This window comes from Ctenocephalides felis, unplaced genomic scaffold (assembly GCF_003426905.1).
Source record: "Ctenocephalides felis isolate EL2017-DRISC unplaced genomic scaffold, ASM342690v1 CF-g0.4_SCAFFOLD_01886, whole genome shotgun sequence".
NCBI lineage: Eukaryota > Metazoa > Arthropoda > Insecta > Siphonaptera > Pulicidae > Ctenocephalides > Ctenocephalides felis.
In genome coordinates, this window is record NW_020538040.1 from 143,932,220 (window position 1) to 143,952,807 (window position 20,588).

At 29.7% G+C, this 20,588-nt stretch overlaps 1 protein-coding gene across 1 annotated transcript; it reads left to right on the plus strand.

Moving 5' to 3' along the window:
• The first annotated feature begins 397 nt into the window (after window positions 1-397).
• Window positions 398-19,501, plus strand: LOC113376016 (peroxidase). The gene is made up of 16 exons (XM_026615947.1): window positions 398-453; window positions 2,967-3,119; window positions 6,437-6,513; window positions 9,081-9,171; window positions 12,410-12,601; window positions 14,518-14,714; window positions 16,596-16,769; window positions 16,842-17,066; window positions 17,228-17,469; window positions 17,544-17,676; window positions 17,752-17,952; window positions 18,172-18,301; window positions 18,390-18,521; window positions 18,758-18,904; window positions 18,974-19,070; window positions 19,372-19,501. Exons 1-16 carry the CDS (start codon window positions 398-400, stop codon window positions 19,414-19,416), a joined length of 2,292 nt encoding a protein of 763 aa, XP_026471732.1. The 3' UTR covers window positions 19,417-19,501.
• Window positions 19,502-20,588: the final 1,087 nt, after the last annotated feature.

Genomic DNA, 20,588 nt, shown 5'->3' on the forward strand with positions numbered 1-20,588 from the left:
CTAAGCAACACTATTCCTTCATCTGTGTGAATATCTAACTTGATCCACATTTAGTATTCTAATTCAAATTCCGAACATACTAATGAATAGAAGCAAAAGCACGAAAATAAGCAAAACTGATCTACACAATTCGTGAATGTTATTGAATCCTTTTATTATCATATCGATTCAAATTTATTTATCAAGATGAATTCCTGATCGTCTTTTAGTGCAAATATTAAACCTGGTGTACGACTAGTATTTTAATTATATTTTTTAATACACGTTAGAATAAAAATACAAGAAAATAAAGAAAATTGAGCTACATAATTTCTAAATATTTAGAAAGATAATTCAAGTTGATACAACTTCATCCAGCAAATTAAATTTATAATCAATTTGTTGTTTTTTGGCAAATATGCACTTCTACCTCTGTTCAGCACTCTCTTCCCTGACTATTCCCCCTCACATAAGGTGAAATCCTCCATGAACTTTTTACAATTTTATATACGTCATTATATAATTTTTGCAATAGCACCATAAAGATAAAATGAATCCAAATAGATATTTGAGGATTGTCAACTAATCGATTCGACTAGGCGTGGAGAGAAGTTGAAAACCATGGCGATAGACACTGCACATTTACATTTATTTGTGCAACGCATATTTACAATTGGCCATGTAAAAATTTGCCAATCGTAATTTGCATTTTGGTTACTTGTTTCCTGACTGCGTAAATTATTAAATACCGTTTATGGATTTACAAGTTTAGAAAAGTCCTTCATACGTATCGACATCAAAATTGAGATATGAGAAATATTTATTAAGGTTGATAAGGTTGAAAATTTTAAGACATATTTTGTATTTAATGTGACGTAGAAAATCTTCATGTAATTTGATATCGCGTCGGCCATACCACCCACCGGAACAACCATCTTTTTGTCATAAATTAACTCTCAATAAATAATAATAATTTATCTATTCTAATTCAATGAGTAATAAAATTTGATATATATATATATATATATATATATATATATATCAAATTTTTCTTTTAATATTTATATTGTTGTATTTAATATATGCCAGACAACACTAGGGATCGGAATAATACGTAGGTCATAATTCAGAATCAGTATGAAAAGGAAATTAATGGATCTATATAATATCGAACCAATCAATCATTTATTTATATAAAGGTTACTTGTTTTGCTGCTTATTCACTTATTTAGATTAACGGAGTTACAAATGAAGCATCTGATTAAAACTTAAGTTACTTGTTCTCGTTAGTTTCTATAGAATCGTAATACATACGCTATTTATACAGTATTTGAGAAAATATATCATTATTGATTTAACTATACGTTCTATAGTTACAATGGTATTTGTAATTCCAAATGTTTATGCAACTTGGAATTAATTGTAGCCTAACATTTTTTATATATATTTGAACAGTAATCAGAACTATATATTTTATATGCTTTTGTGATGTATATTCCTTAACCTTGTATTTTTAGGTTGACCATTTTCTCTGATAAGGTAATATTACATATATTTCAAAAAGCGTCGTAAATAGATATTAGAGTAATGCCACGAAATACTATTATTACTTAATATCATATTTGAAATTTATAATCGTAATAAAACGTGAAAATCTGATATCACTACTGCTTAATATCAAACTGGCTAAGATGAAGAATGAACTAGTAGTGGAAGCCAAACTTAAATCCTTATTCGTGGCCATTATGAATATATACTTGTGTTATCAGTAAAATGAAAATGCACTAAATCTTCGTTTGAAAGAAGTTCCAGATTTGTTCCAAAAACATTTAATTTGCCAAATAAAAGTTCGTGTCAATTCAAGAACGTTCACTGTGCATATGGGGTGTTTTCTAACTCATTTGGTGGACCCATTTCTAGCTAATTACTATCAGCTTTAGACTACCATCTTCTTGTTAATTTGAATAATTAATAAAATTATATATCATTTGTATATGGTGCATTAACCCACGTACGATTTAACACGTAATCTGATGCGAATTATGTTTAACAATATTGTTACAAAACTGTATGCATCATGACGTCAATTATATGCGAAACCACGCATATATGTTATTAGACCGTGCAAGATTCAAGAAATTGTATTGAAACTACTGAATAATTTTATTTCGACAACATATGGTTGATTTATGATAATAAATGGCCGAGAATGAGTATTAAAAAACGCATTTAAAAAATTAATATTATTAACGATATTTATTCGGTACGTATCAAGACTAAATATTCACATTCAATCCAGAAAAAATAATGCAAAATTAATTTACTTGTTAAGTGAAAACAAACATAATAAATACCAATTAAAAAAATTAAAAATAATGAAATATTTTAGGAAATTATTACTAAAATTAAATATTATTAATAAATCAACCGTATCAGGATATAAATCGGGATCAAAAGTGTACTAGATTAAATATTGCAGAAAAGAGATTTTATCAATTTAAAAGAAAAGAGATTCAAATCATTCCATAAGTCAAATTTTATCATGAAAATCACTCCATTCAATAGAGTCATATTTCAACTAAATCATTTCATAAAGATTGATTAAATACTGCACATATTTCATAGCTATTAGATTTTTTTTAATTCATGATTTCATAACTAGAATTATTAGAGCAAACTACTACTTTGTACGGTCAAGCTTGCTTGGATTTAGGTAAAGGCGAACATTCTGTAACGCCAGCTGTTGCATTTATAAAATAATCAAATTCAAATAGTAGCGAGCTTATAAATCTTAATCAAATTATATATATATATATATATATATATATATATATATTTTAGAAAATTTATATTTAAACTCCATTCATGCTGGAATCTTGCATGATATTGCCGTTCCATGCACAAAATTTTCGATGCAAATATTTTGCAGAATTTTTTTAATGCAATATTAAATACAGATTATTAATTACTTCTTTTATTTTTTACAGAGTGTTAGTGTTACTAACGTTGCGAACGTGGACGCCTGCTTGGGCCCAATTTGTTGGTCTAGTTCCCGGAACCGGCGAATGCGCCCTTCACCTTAAAGGCATAGGAAGGAGCGATGCCTTCGATTATAGTCTTAATTTATTACGAGGAAACTTGTAAGTATACCTAGTTATTAAAAATTATTTGAAAACAAATTGCTAGTTAAATATAATATCAATTAGTTCCAGAATCACCTGTATTCAAATTTTGTGATCATTCATAATTACAACCCATGATTTTCGACTAATCGTGCCCGTTGGTTATAACTGAATTAGTGTCGTTATTTTTTCTACTAAAATATTATATAAGTGATAACTAGAACTAATGATAATTCTATATAAATCGATATTGATATTCATTTTCATAAGACATAATTTATGCTAGTTTTTTAGATTCATAATACTTGGAGATACCATGTTTTTACAGAGCGATTCAAATTGTCAAAAATAAATCATATTTTGGAAGTCATTTCGGAAGCCATTACGATTATGTTTCTATAGATCATTTCAAAAAACGTTGCCAAAGAAATCATAGCTCAAAAATGAAGTTCGAGTCAGCGAAATTTACAATATATTTTATTTCAATGTTAACTTATAAGAGCATCAGGTTCTAGTTCTTATAAATCTATAATATTTTACGTAGTTAGTTGTTACTTGCAAATTCATGACCATGCAAAGTTTCATCAATTTCTTGAACAAGTAAGACTGATTTTATTGTAAGTAAATATGTGGATAAAAACTAATTTGAATATTTCACTTGCTAATAATTCACTTTCGAGCTATGGTTCTTTGACAAAGATTCTTGAAATAATGTATAGAACCAAAATTGCGCAGTGTTTCTGAGATTTTTTGATAATAAGAGCGTTGAAAATAATCTAGATTTTGACTGTTACTCATGATACGAATAAATTGATATAAATTAAAAGTCGTTTTCATAAATGACGCCAAAATTCTCGAAGACATCAGATATCGCATACAATAAGACAATAACACGAGAAAGTGAGATTGGCCATGACACTCCTCGATTATCTTACTTTAAGTTATCGCCGCGAAATATGATATCGTAATAATACCTGTTTAAAGATATTTTTAAACATTTTTACAATGAATAAGTGTAGTAAAGTAAAAAAGCATTACCACAGTTTTTAATTCACGCGCAAATTTATCAATTATATTTATTTAAGCAGAACGTTTATTCGCTGTTTTACTGGTAACGAATGCACATTTCAAATACACATTTATACAATTAGAGTATAAGAAAAATATTGATCCTTATTTAAAAAGAAATCAAAATGATTATTAGTTCCGGTGTTATTGATTTATATTCCACACGTAATTCCGGTTAGTTTAAATAAAGAGAATCCATGGACAAACGGAAAGACAATCATCGTAATTATAGTGATAAGTTTATCATATCATTAAGTCCTCGGATATGGAATATTAAAATTAAATTAACAGAATGATAATTTTGCGTATTGTAAATTAATGAAATTATTGCGATATTTTAATAGCATGTTATAAGTGTTACTATAATACAAGGGTCAATGGTTTTATGAATCGCATATGAGTAAATGCAAAATTAAAATGGCATAAATCAAAATTAAACTCTGACAAAGCTAATTAGAAAAAGTTATTAATGCCCTTGTGCTGAGTAGGATGCTGGTAATATAAACAACATAGAATGTTATGCTCACCTTATTGGTAAAAAAGTACTAATAATATGGTCAGGCGGTTAAAATACAGCTTATCCTTCCTTATATCCATAATTTTGTGGTCAAATATACATAAACACACATACATTTTCAATTTTAGTATCAAACGATTCAAAATGACTTGAAACGCCAAGAAACCATAAAATTAGCAAGTCGTATTTTTTTTGAAAAAGGAATTTTTTCTTCGGGTATGTTGAATGAAAATTGCGATGGGTGTCATTCAAAAAGTAACTTCAGCCATATTTTTTTGCTTTCGCGTGTTAGTTAATAAATTTAAATGAATTTCCAGGTAACAATTAATTATTATTCAATTATTTTAATCGTCCATTGATTCATTCATTGTCCTCCGTACGACCTAATTGATTCGATCGGGCCATGCAGATGCCTTCGAGCACACATAATAATAATTCACCGAGATACGCATCTGAATTTCTAATTAATGTGCTCATACAACTCAATAGTAAGAGATCTAGTGTTCTTGCAAATATACGAATAACTTGAAGCTTCATACACATGGTCGTTAGTACTTCCATATTCAACATGGTGTTATGTACAAGTATTTGATTGACTATGAATATGAAGTATACATGGTCTGTTCAAAAAGTACCCGGAATTACTAATAATTAAATTTCGCGGGTCTGGAGTGTCTGATTGTCAAAATTTTTTTTTTATTGTGTTGGTATACATGCCCCTAAAGTATGATGAAATTTTCAGCTATATTCACTGTTTACTTTGTCTGTGGTAGCCGCTAAGGTTCGACGTGTTTTTCTGAGCTCGGCGATTTTTACAATGGAAGAATTGAAAAAGTCAAAGAATTTGTATTAAATTTTGCGTAAAAAATGAAATAAAGTGTTGCAAAGTGCAAAAATTCACCAGATATGGCTCCGTGTGACTTTTTCCTATTCCCAAAGTTGAAGAGACCCATGAAAGGACGGCGGTTTTCCTCGATTGAAGAAAATCGCCGAGAGTGCTCAAGGACATATCAAAAAGTGAATATCAAGGGTGCTTCGAAAATTGGAAAAAACGCTGGCATAAGTGTATTATATCTGGGGGGGACTACTTTGAAGGGGACCACATTAATGTAGACGAATAAATAAATATTTTTTTGAAAAAACGAAAATTACGAAAACTTTTTGAACAGACCTCGTACTTGCTCAAATTGGAAACGCCATGTGGGTGCAACAAATAACAGTATCATGATCAAAATCAATAGTACCGAAAGCAATTGTAAAAATACTTATTTTAATAAAAAATATCTAGTAAGTGTTAATCAAGAGTCAACTAAACAAATATTCAATAAACGCTAAAGATTTTTTTGAATGTTACTGAACTAAATATTATAGCATTATTTTCTTATTGTTACAGCATCTTGAGTAACCTTACCCTGACTGGTACAGTGATATTTAACTTGTCAGTACTACTTAATACCCATATTAATTCATGCTTTCCAATGATAGTACTATTTTTGTTAAGCATCCTATATTATATTTTCGGTAAATAATCTAAATGATGTGATATGTATGATTCACAATCATTTTCAGCGTATTAGTATTAACCAGTTATGAATCTTCATCGTCAAGAATGAGATGTATAACTAAATTTCTAATTAACTCATACAAACGTCTAAAGAAAAATACCATGATTGTGATACGATCTCACAATTACGCAAACACATAAACACTAATTCGTTTAATGATTACTAACGAACCTATGTAATTTCAGCGGCTACACGGGAGATCAAAATTGCATAACTTACGATGCCATCAACGCGGCCTACTTGGAGTCCAGAAAAAGGATAAGTGAGTATATTTATAAAAAATTGTTTATTTTTGATAATTTAATATATATTTTTGATATAAATAATATATTAGTTTTGTGCTAAATTGACCTCTATTTTTAAGGATAAAGTTCAGAAAATAGCCATAAACAAGTAAATATTTCTTAAAATAATGAAATTCTTATGATGGAAAAGACTGCTTTAAAATTTAGTTTGATAATTTAAATCAGCTTCAAATTTCTATTATTAGGGGTGTAGTGTTCATTGACGGAGCACGTATCAAAATTTTTTTGTTGGCTCTCACGAAGAACAAAACCTTCAAAAAAATAAAAAATGCATACAATTAAAATGAATATGATTTATAAACAATATTTATCTGTCACGTTTCCAAAACTCCTAGATTCAAATTCAATATTAAATCATGTATAGATTTTAAATAGATGCTAACTAGATCCTAACCACATTCTAACCTTAAACTGACCACATCCCAACTATGCCCTGATTAGATTCTTATAAGATTCCGACATGGTCCCTTGTAATTTAGATTTTTACCAGAATTGTTTCAAATTCTGATTAAATGCTTATTAGGTACGTAGTAGCCTCGCTCCTACTCGATTCTAATAAGATTCCTACAAAATCACACCATTAGCCAATTATGACTGAACAAAATTATGTTAATACAATAATAGAACCTCCTCCTATAGAATATCTGGATCAGTTCAAGTACAATTTTAATAAATGTAAATATTCAAAATTTCAAGAAAAAAGTAAAGACGCACAACTCAGTAAAAACCCATCAGTAACATCTGTTAAAATTCATAATAGTGCAAAACGATTCGTAATGTATAACTTTAGCTTTAAACAAAATAGGAAAGTTGTACTACAAGAAGAATTAATAATGAATGCATGTTCGTTTTCGCGGAAGAGGAATAATTTTAATAGCAGCTACATATGTACTTGAATACTAAATATTTTTGATTTCCTATTCAGATACTCAAATCAAACATCAAATTAAATAGATTAAGCGTAAAATTATAATTAGATATTGAAGTTATGGAATGTAATTGTAAATACAAATTAGGCCTTCGTAAAGATATATTACAAATATTGAAATAAATAACAAAACTTAAAATAAATATTAAACGCTTGAAATTAAGTTCAACAATGATTTGCAACTATAGTTTATAACTGATGATATATTGCCATCGAATTTTCGTGTCTAGTATTGTCTAATTTGTGTGAAATGTTTAATTCTTTTGAAGAATCTATAGCTTATGAATATACTTGCATATTTATTGTATTAAATAACTATATACACCTAGCAAATAAATAATGAATATTCGATCTAAAGAATAAATTAGTTAGCAACGATTTTAATTATGCGTTCCTTTCGAACTGCACCCAGCGCCAAAGGACTTGGGTCAATTTACATACTTTATAAAATCTGCACATTGCGATTGTTCTCAAGCCTAGAATTACTTATTATTAAAACCTATATCGAATGACGAAATATAATAGGAATAAAATTAACAGCCCAGAACATATTAGAAAAGTCTAATATTTCTATTTCAGCTAAAATATTCCAACTGCGATTAATTTGCGAATAAAAAAACTCTTGGTGTCTATGAATTTGAATATTTTCAATTTCAATACTGTCACGTTTATATATCTTATTTTCATTTCACTAAATGATGGCCTCAACGTAGACCGAAACTTATGAATCAATAATAGTTTGATTTCTTTATTCTTAATTTTTTTTTATTTGGTTAGCATGAAATATTTGAATTAATTTGAATCTATATATAGTACATATATAGAGCTAATGTTATTTATGATTAAATTACATAAACTAAAAACCAATTTTTTGCTCAAAAAAAAAATTTTTATGTTTCTATTATATAACTATTACTAGGTTTCTGATATGGAATGTCTTCTTTAAGAACTGTTAAAAATAAAAAAAAATGATTTATACATTTTTTTAATTATTGAAAAATTAAAAAAAAAAAAAAACTTTTTACTTTTAAAGAATGGATATTAAAACACAGTGTGTACTTATTTAAGATTGTTGTAGTTTTAAGTTTATATGTTTATTTAGATTTTTCATTTCAATCCTATAAAGGTTAAAAGTAAGTTCTTTTAATTTTTAAGAGATTAAAAAAAATCAAATGTATAACAACTTCGTACCTCGTACTTTTTACAGTTCCTGAAGAAGGAAACCTCTAACATTCTTGAAGAGTAGGACTAATTATAAATGAAAAGTAATTTTGTTTTTGAGAAAAAAAGAGGCTTTTAGTTCAGAAAAGTAATATCATATGTGTGTGTGCCAAGTATAATATTATGAACTACAAAATTCCCGTTTCGTAATTTACATTTGCTGAATTCAAAATGTTGTCCTATTAAGAGGAATGGGTTTGTCTCCCACACCAGGAAAATAAAATCTTCTATGCTATGTTTTTGTATGTATTGATTTTTAAAATAATATTCTTTTAGTTTTTAAAGTAATTAAAATGTTAATTTCTTGAAAATTTGAAATTGAAATAAAAATCATAAATATATTTTATTTTACTACTTCATTTTGTTTGATTTTAGATGTGGCCCAACCCGAAGGAGAATGGAAAACTGAAGAGATCGCGAGCGTCGGCGAACTTCTGCTCGACATGTCTATAAATTTAGCGAGAACGTGAGTATATATCATTATTATTGAGACATTAATGCCAAGAACCGCCAAAATATTCCCGACTTGCCGGGACCGGCTCCGGTAACGACTCCGTGAGCATAAAACAAACTTTCTTTTGCGAATTATCGACTGACGTACTCGTGTGCATATGTAGAACTGATAAATAAATTGTTTTTTTTTCTCTCTTTAAACAAAACCGAACAAAGGGACATTTAATGAAAAGAAAGTTTTTACGGTCGATAAATTCGGTTGACAAACACATATCGTGATTACGAAAGACTGGCCGTCAATTGCATATTGAAAACCATCAGATAGACATCTCTTTGATAAATGACGTACTTAATAATTATCTGGACGTAATAATTTATGCATAAACAAAACAAAAACGGCAAAAAATCGTGTACGAGCATATGAAAGAACTAAACAATATCTAACAATTTTTAATTTTCAAGGATTTAATTTTATAATACTTATATCGAATTCAAGAAATAATAAATTAATTAACTCTGAATCTAAAGATTATATATTTATAATCTATAGCGATTTTTCTCAATATTATCAGAACATAATTAAAATCACAAAAAAATCGTTAGTCAAATAATTACTAATATGTCATATTAGAAAAGCAAACTAATTAACTTTAGTATCGTTCACCTTATAGAAATTAATTAAATTATAGTTCTGAATAATATTCATTATACCTTTCAGATATCCATTGTACATTTATAAACTTTTTTATAAATCATATAGTAAAATATCAAAGTATAATACAAAATATTAAATTATACTGTCATTATAATACAAGCATGTGTCGATATTAAACCGTGTTAGACCCTTATAACACTTAGTTTTGCAGAGATAATTGGAGAGCATGATTTTTCATTTTCCATAAGAGATAATCTTACATTATTGCTCTTGAACACATATACGTTTTATTTCGCCACTCAAGGCTGAAAAATCTCCTTGCCAAGCACAGATCTAAAAAGAAAATACAACAAATCTCATCTTCTTCGGACGAGCAGCATTCAAGATATTAACTTTGTAATTTCATACCGTTCACGATTTATATCGTAAACTTTCACGGTTTTATTCCGATGAAATGCACTTTATGGACAATCTTCAGATCACATTGTGCAGAATAATGGCAATCATTTATTCGCCATAAAACCGATGCCCAATGATACGAACTGGATGCGTAACAATTAATTTCGATCATTTTGCAATTGCAAATGATTTGAGAATACTAATCAAACTACTCAAACGCGCGAATCAATTTGGCATGTCGATAATAAAAATAATAAATCTTGATGACCAAAAAATCATCATATGAAAGCTTATACATGAAATTATTCTTGCAATTTCTCTTCAAGTAAAGATCTTCATTGGGCTCAGAGACTTATAAAAACTACTTTTGAAATGAATTTATTCACACGGTAAAAAATATTCTGCAAAATCTGTTTATTCCATATAAAATATAAATTATGTGAAATGAGTTTAAATAAGTCGACGAAAGCAATTGTTATTTTAAAGTAACTCGTAACTTTTTATTTCCTAGTCTTATTGTCTAGAATGTCAACGGAGTGATTTATAAATTGGTACTTTTCATCTCTTATATTATCTTAATTTTTGCGTTTCTGTTTTGAATTTATACACTATGACGATTATACACGAATTTATTTCTGTTAGATAAAAATATTCATAAATTATGTTTTTGGAAATATATATGCTACACAAATAAAATTAAATAGGTAAATTTTCTAATTACCTCAAAAAATAATCGCATAGGATCGAATAAAATAGAAGAAAGAGAAAACAAATTATTTCCAAAAATATCGCGCTTAATGCTAATGGCATAGATCAAAACAGAATTTCCGCAATAATTTAAATCTTACACTTTCTTGAAGAGAATTTATTTTTAGCTACCGCTATTCAGATGCTAATGCATACTAAAAAAATATGTCCCTGATACCTTTCAATATAAAACTTCTATACAATTCTACCAATCGATCATACAATAATAATCGGTATTATTTATTGATAGTTAATTTAATTAATTTACAACCACAACACGAATCTCTCTAGCATACATATTTTTGATATTATCTGCAATCACAATAGCATTGCAAGTCACAATACACACTGTCATATTATAAACATTTAGAATTGATACTTTAGATATGTATAAAAAGATATCATCTTGTGATACAATCTCTTTTTATGCGTTATTGATATTTCCATTCGGTAGTAAATAAGTTCAATTATTTATTGGATTTCATATGCAGTAGAAAGATTCGTACGAGAAGATTGTAAACCAACAAGGATTATGCGAGTATTTCGAAATGACCTACTAAAACCGAATATAAAATAGAGTTAAATTAGAATAAAACAAAATGTTGGAACTAGTAGATATTGAGAAGCCTACGACATGTTTTTTTTCCTTGGAAGAATGATACATATTATATATGAAGCTTTTCACTACGAAAGTGTTTTCCGCAGGAGTGACGAACCAGTAAAACGCCCAAGTATATGTTGCACAAAATATTTTAAGGTTTTCCAATCATTATCAATGAAAATGTATTTAAAAACAAAAAAATACAGTTCTAAAAAATACAATAACAAATACAAATTCTCAATAATTTAACTCACGATCAGTGTGATAAATATTGAAGCAAATTTTTTTATACTGGATGTCATTAATAGGCGACATTCGTACTCAAAGGTTGTCAAGGGAGTGTCATCTATAGACGACGCTCGTAGCGAAAGGGTTAAAAATCAAATATCCATATCACGTACACCAGAAACCCATCAAACATATTTCATCACAAAGTGAATAATAATTCAAACAGTCTCTGAACGGACGACGTAGTGCTTAACTTAAGAGTGCTAACAAAGGCGATGACGAAATCATTCGCGTTATTACATATCAGAAATACCTACTAAATTATTCCTGAACGAAGAAAAATCTTTTTGTTAAAAAAACGCATACAACTTCATATTACATACCATTACTTTATGATAAATGTGCAGAAAACATAATTTAATTTAAATAATTTAAAAAATATATTTAACAATGAAAGATGCATGTGTATGTATGTGTATGTTGTGTGTGACTTGTGTACACTTGAATAGAGAAACTGCAATACTAAATAAATTTAAAAATTTAGTAGTTAAAATACTCTTAATTATAATTCAATAACTCATTTAATATACAAAAGTCGTTCATCTATCAATATAATTTCAGTTACGGTCTCAGCTACGAGGAGATCGAGAAAGGTCTGCCGCTGATCGACACGTCGAAGACGCTAATTCGCGAGGTCTGCCCGCCTTTCCTTTCGAACGTGGAATGCAGACCTGGCAAATACAGACGACTCGACGGCCTTTGCACAAACATCGAACATCCAACCTGGGGCGCTACCATGACGCCATTCCAGAGGTACGATGGACACGATTTAACAAAGATGACAATTAAATTGCATCGAACACAAAGATACAATTATATAGTACTAAACAATATGATGTGGTTTCATTCTTATAACACATATGATAAACCACCGTAGTCGGATAAATCCTATTTCTAATATACAAAAGCGTGTTAAAATTTTCTTCAATACACATTGTAATTCCAATGCAAGTTTTTGAAATCAATAATATTTTTTGCTTGATTTGACAGCAATAGTATGCTCATGATAAATGTAAAATTTTTCAGGCAATAGCATGCCGAACTCCTAATAAATGTAAAACGTACGCAAAATTTTACACAGGTCTACGAAGTAATAAAAGTTGTGTATATTAGGTATGCGACATATGTTATCAAATTTTTTTTTTCGAAACTCCAAAAGCAAAGAAAAATAAAAACAAAAACATCACCGATCTAGAAATTTTACTGCATGGTAATTAAAATATTACAATTTCTTCAATAAATTCCTCTTCTCCATAAATGACCAGTGCAACGGATTTCTGCAACGCTTTTCTCATCTCTGTTGAGTATCTACGTGCAAACTTCCAGCAGTATTTTGCTGACATAATTACTCCTCATTGTCCCTAGATAATCTGCAAACATATTTGTAGTTAACTCAAAATATGTGTGCAAATTACTGCTGGAAGCTGCAAAGGATACTCAACAGAGATAAAAAAAACGTTGCAGAAATCCGTTGCATGGGTCATTTAGGAGAAAAAGGCCAAGAAACGACAAAAATTATGAAACTTTAGATATAATGCAGTAAAATTTCTAGATCGGAGATTGACGTTTTTCTAATTTCTCCATTTTTTGCAGTTTGCTCCAAATCTTGACTTTAGGTTCTTGCTTAACGGTAAAATATACTTTGGAAAATATATGTCACACACCTAACATAGGCAACATTTTTCAATTTGTGTATCTGTGTTATTAACTTCCCGTAGGGCAAGTTATAGTAATCGCAAAAAAATCGAAAAAGAAAATTTTTATATATCTTTAGGTTTCAAAGGTTTCTGAACACTTTGGCAAACCTTAGAAAAAATGGACGTATGTGTGTGTGTGTTTGTGTGTGCGTGTATGTGTTCGGATACAAATTTTCGTCGACGATTTCGGGAACACCGATCAACCGATTTAAATAATTCAAAAAACATTAGTGCTGATTAGTTTTTGGCGAAGGCAGGTCTAGCCGTTCCGAGGATACGGGGCAAAAAGTGCCAAAAAAAACGGTAACTCTGTTTTTAAGAGAACGGAGCGTCCGATTTTAATAATTCAAAAAACATTTTACTTGTATTGACAAGATGAAGAATTGATCAATTTTCATAAAGGCAGGTCTAGCGGTTTCGGAGATCTAATAAAAAAAGTAAAAAAATGCCATTTGGCGGTCAAAAATGATCAATAGACATATGCACATCAAATTATCAGATATTTTATAGAGATTTTAACAATAAGTATAAATTTTGTTTACATTCCTATGGGTTCCGTACCAATGCATATCCATTAGACGGCGGCGCGGCGCTTACGCGCTTCGATATTTCGTCTTTATGCAGTTAAAGGAGTACGATTGCTTTGAAAAAAAGTTCAAAATTTCCAAAATATTTCAAAAAACACTTTTCTTCAAAAAGTCTTTTTCAAAAAAAGTAAATTTTTGTCAAAAATTTATAGTTTCTCAAAAATCTAATTTTTCAGAGTAAATTTTTGTCAAAAATGTTAATCTTTTAAAAAAAAAATTTGGTACGGGAAGTTCCAGCAATTTGCCTTAAAGCACGATGCTATGTGCCCCACTAGTTAATAATTGTATTGCAATTTTACCAGAAGCTTCTAAAATGTATCTTGTTATCATGCATAGATAATACCTATAGGATAGTTAAATTTAACCTGATAATAATATTCCTTAGGTTGATTGGTCCCCTGTATGCTGATGGAATAAACGCGCCTCGGATATCGGTGACTGGTCGGGAACTGCCACCGTCCCGTGTGGTCTCGCGCACTATGCACCCGGACGAAGGATTCCACGACCACGCAGGAACCGTCATGGTCATAGCCTGGGGACAGTTCATGGACCACGATTATACTCTCACTGCCACACCTCTTGGTAAACAAATACTTTGTCAACTTAGTTTAATATACAATTTGTATATATTGATTGGATTATACTAATCACTACAGAACAATTACTGCCTGAAGTCAGAAAACATCTAACAGTGATTTAAATCATATATTCCGCAGAATGAATATATTATAAAACTCCGTTTTCAAAAACAAAAGTGGCGATTTAAGATAAATATATTTATCTTAAATATCTTTATAATATATTCTTTCTGCTGTATGTTGCAGGAATATTAGGTTGTCAAATATCTCCCTTCCGCTTTTTTGCTCTTGGTTTATAATACAAAAAGGCGGAAGGGAGATATTTGACAACCTTATATATTGCTACCATTCACGTATTGAATGGATTATTATGACAACACTAAGTTCAATAGCATAGAGATTATTTAGCATATACTTAATAAGTACAGAAAGAGTATGGGCGCACTGCCACAGAGAATGGGCCCCACCCTGGTATTAAAATAATAAATACGCCATTTTAAAGGTCTTTTTGAAAAAAAAACGCTATACCAATTTTCAACTTTGTATCTCACCTTATGGCCGAGATATCATTGTAAATATATGAAAGTGGCCCCTTTTTTCAAACTCACGTTTTGGCGTAACCATAAAAAATATCGAAAAAAATTTACGTGGTTCTGTTCATATTGGCTTATGCCACATTATGTAGAACAGTCGATGCCAAATAATCAATTATTATTAGCTGAAAAAGATAAAATAATTTTTCAATTGATGTTTTCCGGTAGTGCGTTTAGTTGGACCACCTTCTAATTAGCGTTATTCGAAAGCCTATTGCTTTTTCTTTTAGTACTGAAAATATTGTTCAAATCAATTTTGAGGAACACATTGGAAAATTGATAAAACAGGAGCCAGTACACCCGCGCGTAACGCTAATAGTCCTGCAATTGCATGCAGTTCGTTCGGACGCGAAGCAGTGCGCGATGCGCCCGAAACCATTCTTAAGAAACTCTGAATGCGAAAATATTTACCAGAGTTTCTAAATGATGATATCCCGAGGTCACATGATCACAGAACATAACATTAAAGCGAAATTTTCAAACGACTAGTATAAAAATATATGCACCGTTTAAATATGAACTACCAACTAAAAATTCACTAATTAAGTAAGCTACAAATCAGCTTGAATATATAGTTGATACCGATAGCAAATTTTTCATTTCCAGAAAATTCAAAACACGAAGACGTAGAACTTCGTACTGATAATTTTTCTGCTCATTTTGACTAAATATTTCAGAGTATTTCATTAAAAACGTAAAACAATTTACGATGCAAAAAAACTGTGCGATAATAAACTTAAGTACAAATTAGAAATAATCAAGTGACATTAATTGCGAGTTTTAAAATTTGAAGTCAAGTTCTGTCGTAATCCAAAATCTATGTTTGCTCCATCGCTATATATTATGACGATATTACAGAAATCAGAAATCTAAATATTTATATAGGCATAGAATAGATTACGATCCTTATTTCTGTGTTTCATAATCCTTTCTTATGAATTATATCATAAAGATTACATCAGACAATGCAAATTAGCAATAGTTTCAAATACAATCGCGTGGCTATATATGCGACAGTCTATCGGCAAATAGTGCGAGGCATTCCATATAAATTTATTGATATCTTGATATTAATACAAAGCAAATACTAATTTATACTTTGATCTAATTCATTCTTTAGTATAATTTATTCTTTAGACTATTCTTGTACGTTTTAAAAAAATACTCAATTGCAATCGTTTTTCCTGTTGTTAAGAAATTTTATGTATATTGTATATACTCGTATATTTAAAACTTCCAATTTTTTAAATGGTAAAACATTTTTTCAAAAATGCCAATGTTATTCATTTCAGATCCATTAAATCGTAATGACCCCGAAGAATGCTGTAAAAGACCACCTCATTTGAAACACCCATATTGTAACGAAATTCAAATTCCAGACGACGATTACTTCTATCGATTGTTCAACGTAAAATGTATCGATTTCGTGCGTGGATTCCCATCCCCGAGAGCAGGATGTAAACTTGGTAAATATTGCAAATGATCAGATTAAAAACAACGAGCTTTGTTATGTTATTAATATTAAATTCCAAACTTAGGATCAAGAATTCAGTTCAATACTTTAACCGGAACATTGGACGGTAATACAGTTTATGGAGTAAATGAAAAATTCGCCCGCAAGCTTCGTACTGGATATGGCGGTCTCCTGAGAATGAACCCAGTTTTCAGTGAATACGGATTAAAAGATCTGTTGCCACTCAAACTTGATGTTCCTGATGAGGGTTGCACAAGGCCAAACAGATCTATGTACTGTTTTGAAGCCGGTAAATTTATTCTTTAGTTTTTTTTTTTTTTTTAATTTAAGACCCACTTCAAAAACGATTGATTTCGATGATTTTGGTGTATACTACTACTACTACTACATATGAAAACAACCTATGAAAACAATGCAAATCTCAACTAATATAATATTCTATCTATCCAGGAGAGATCCGTGTCAACGAACAATTGGTGCTGACATGCATGCACACTTTAATGGCCCGAGAACATAATAGATTGGCAACTGGATTAGCTCAAGTTAATCCCCATTGGGACGATGAAACTCTCTTCCAAGAAGCGAGAAGAATCAATATCGCCGAAATACAACACATCACATATAATGAATTCTTGCCAATCCTTCTTGGCAAAGAAGTTATGGAAAAATTCGGCCTATTGCTCAAGAAAGACGTAAGTGGAAATATTTACTAAATTTCCATTTTATCAGCAAAAACACAACTTACTAAAACTGTTTCATTTATCAGGGTTACTGGGACGGTTATGATCCAAATGTTAACCCCGGAGTAATTGATGCTTTTGCGGCAGCAGCTTACAGATTTGGTCACTCTTTGTTGCCTACAGCAGTTGAAAGATGGTCTAAAGCCCACAAATTTATTGGTTAGTAGTCGATGCGAATATGAAAGTTTATGATAGATATCTATTAAAAATTCTAATTGTTTCATCTGTTTTTAGCATCCAAACGATTGTCAGATTTGATCAGAAGACCTTATGATCTCTATCGCGCTGGTGTCATCGACGAATACTTCATGGGACTTATGAATCAAGTTGCGCAAGCTATGGACGATTCTATAACACAAGAAGTAACTAACCATTTATTCAAGAAAGTCGGAGCCCGATTTGGAATGGATTTAGTATCATTTAACATGCAAAGAGGTACTTACAAGATTGACTTTCCATAACCCGCTTATCATATGTACACATATTGCATATTGCAAAATGTAAAAATAAATTACCCATTAATATAATAAACATTTATGAAATATTTCACTCAACACGTATTCTCATAATTATCTAGATACATACACACACAACTGTATATAAAGAAGTAAACAGTTTCTGTTCTAAGTGATAATTATTAATTTTTATGCACAGGTCGTGAGTTCGGATTACCTGGATACATGGAATTCAGAAAATTCTGTGGTCTGCCAGGAGCTAATTCTTTTGAAGAGTTGTTCGGTTCTATGCCCAACGAAACCATCAAAAGATACACCTCCATCTTCGAGTAAGTAACTATTTTTCTGAAATGAAATCAAGCACATCATATTATACATAATTACATTATATAATAATGTTTAAATTCATGTATTCAGGCACCCAAGTGATGTTGATCTCTGGTCTGGTGGTGTATCAGAAAGACCACTTCCAGGAAGTATGTTAGGACCTACTTTCGCTTGTATCATTGCAACACAGTTTTCATACTCTAGGAGAGGAGACAGATTTTGGTAATTAATTATGTACATAAAGTAACTAATTCCAATAGTAAATAAATTTAGTAAATAAAATCCAAAACCAATTCATCTAAATAGTTGAATTCAAGAAAATATCAGAAATATCACAAATATTAGCTCAATTAGATGTTTCTTGGTATTTAATATTTATTAGATACTGCTCATGAAGGATTGACATATATTTAAAATTTAGAGGTATCTAAAATAACAAAATTATTTATATATTCTAGGTACGAACTTCCAAATCAACCATCTTCCTTCACTCCAGAACAATTACAAGAAATAAGAAAGAGCAAAATGGCTCGCGTGATCTGCGACAATACTGACTTGATTGATACAATTCAAGTTTATCCAATGGTTCTACCTGACCATGAAATGTAATATTGAAGTTATTAAACTAGAATATAAATGCAATATATTTCATTAATTTTTTTTTTTTAATCCAGAAATCCGAGAGTGCCATGTAGAAGTGGAATATTGCCATCAATAGATCTATCCAAATGGGCCGATTATAGTCACCAAGGACCAACACATCATAAATATGTAAGTATTTTTATATAGCCTGAATGAATTTATGTTTTCGATATATAACTTATCTAAAGTAACCTTTTATCAAAAATATAAAAGTATTGAGCAAATAAAGTAGAAAATGATTGAGATTTCATGCTCACATACAAAAATATGCATTGGGTCAGCTCAAACCCAAAGTTTTCAAATGAGGCAATTTTTATATCAACATCAAAATTTACCATAAATTTAAAATAACGCTGGTCAACATTTCATTTTTGATATACAAATAAAATTTAGTTTTTAGAAACATCTCACAATTTTTTTTCACCAACAGCAAGTCTTCAATGATCTACCCGAAACATTAGTGAACTTCAAATAAAAGATCACAAATTAGTGAATTCCAACTGCTAGTAGCAGTAAATTTAAATGATGCGTAGAAAAGTTAAGTGTCAAGAATCACATAAGAAAAGGTAATAGAACTCCTGTTAGAGGTGATATTCTTTTATAATCCAACTATACCTCATATCAGAATAAAATTAGCTATTTCTGAACATTACCACTCAACATTTTTATAAGGTAACAACGAAAATCTTTTGCTGACAAATTATTTTAAATAAGAATATAGTATATTACTTGGATAGTTTGTGAAAACTGATTATTTTCTTGTTAGTCAAAATCAGTACCTTATCACATTTTTTTTTTTTTTAACAAATTCCAAAAGCAGAAAGAACTAATCTACCTACCATTTATACAATTTTTGACCATCGTCATATTCAACGTGTTGTATGCCATCCTGTATATATGTATGTATAGCAATAAGCACAAGTACCGAAAATCTTTGTCAATTAATCTAACACAAATGCTCATGATCAAAAATTGTATATATCTATACATAGTATTTATTTTAACATTTCTTCAGTAGATATAGCACATCGAACACATAGATTAAAATTGCATTGATTCATAAAATATTGCAACTTGGGTATTTAACAATAATTAATAATTGAAATACCAAAATATTTGAAATGTTTTAGCAGTTCTTAGCAGATTTTTCCTAAGTGAATTACTAAAATCAAAACTGAATTGAAAAAGACAACGTATTTATTCTCAATGCAATTGTAATCCAAGTGCGTCATGTGAAATATGTTGCATATTATATATTATAAGAATGAATTAAGATAGTAAGTAAAGATGGGGAAATAAATCAAAATCATATGTGAATTTCACATATAATCTTTGCCATTTGTATATACATTATCTTCATAGAGCAGTGTTCAATATATATGAAACATAATAATCATTCGATTTTTGAAGAATTGCCCCAAAATTTTTATTTTATGTACCATATAGTTTTTCTATACATTGAAAAGTGAAACAATTTGGATTGATAATATCCATAAGATTGTTCTAATGGCTTTACTAGTTAGAAATCTTTTGGAACTTATTGATCTTAAATGTTTTTGTTAAAGATAATTATATTTTTACACATCCTGTATATTAATTATTTGTAAGTGAACGTAATTTTATATTTTTATATGGAAATATATCTAA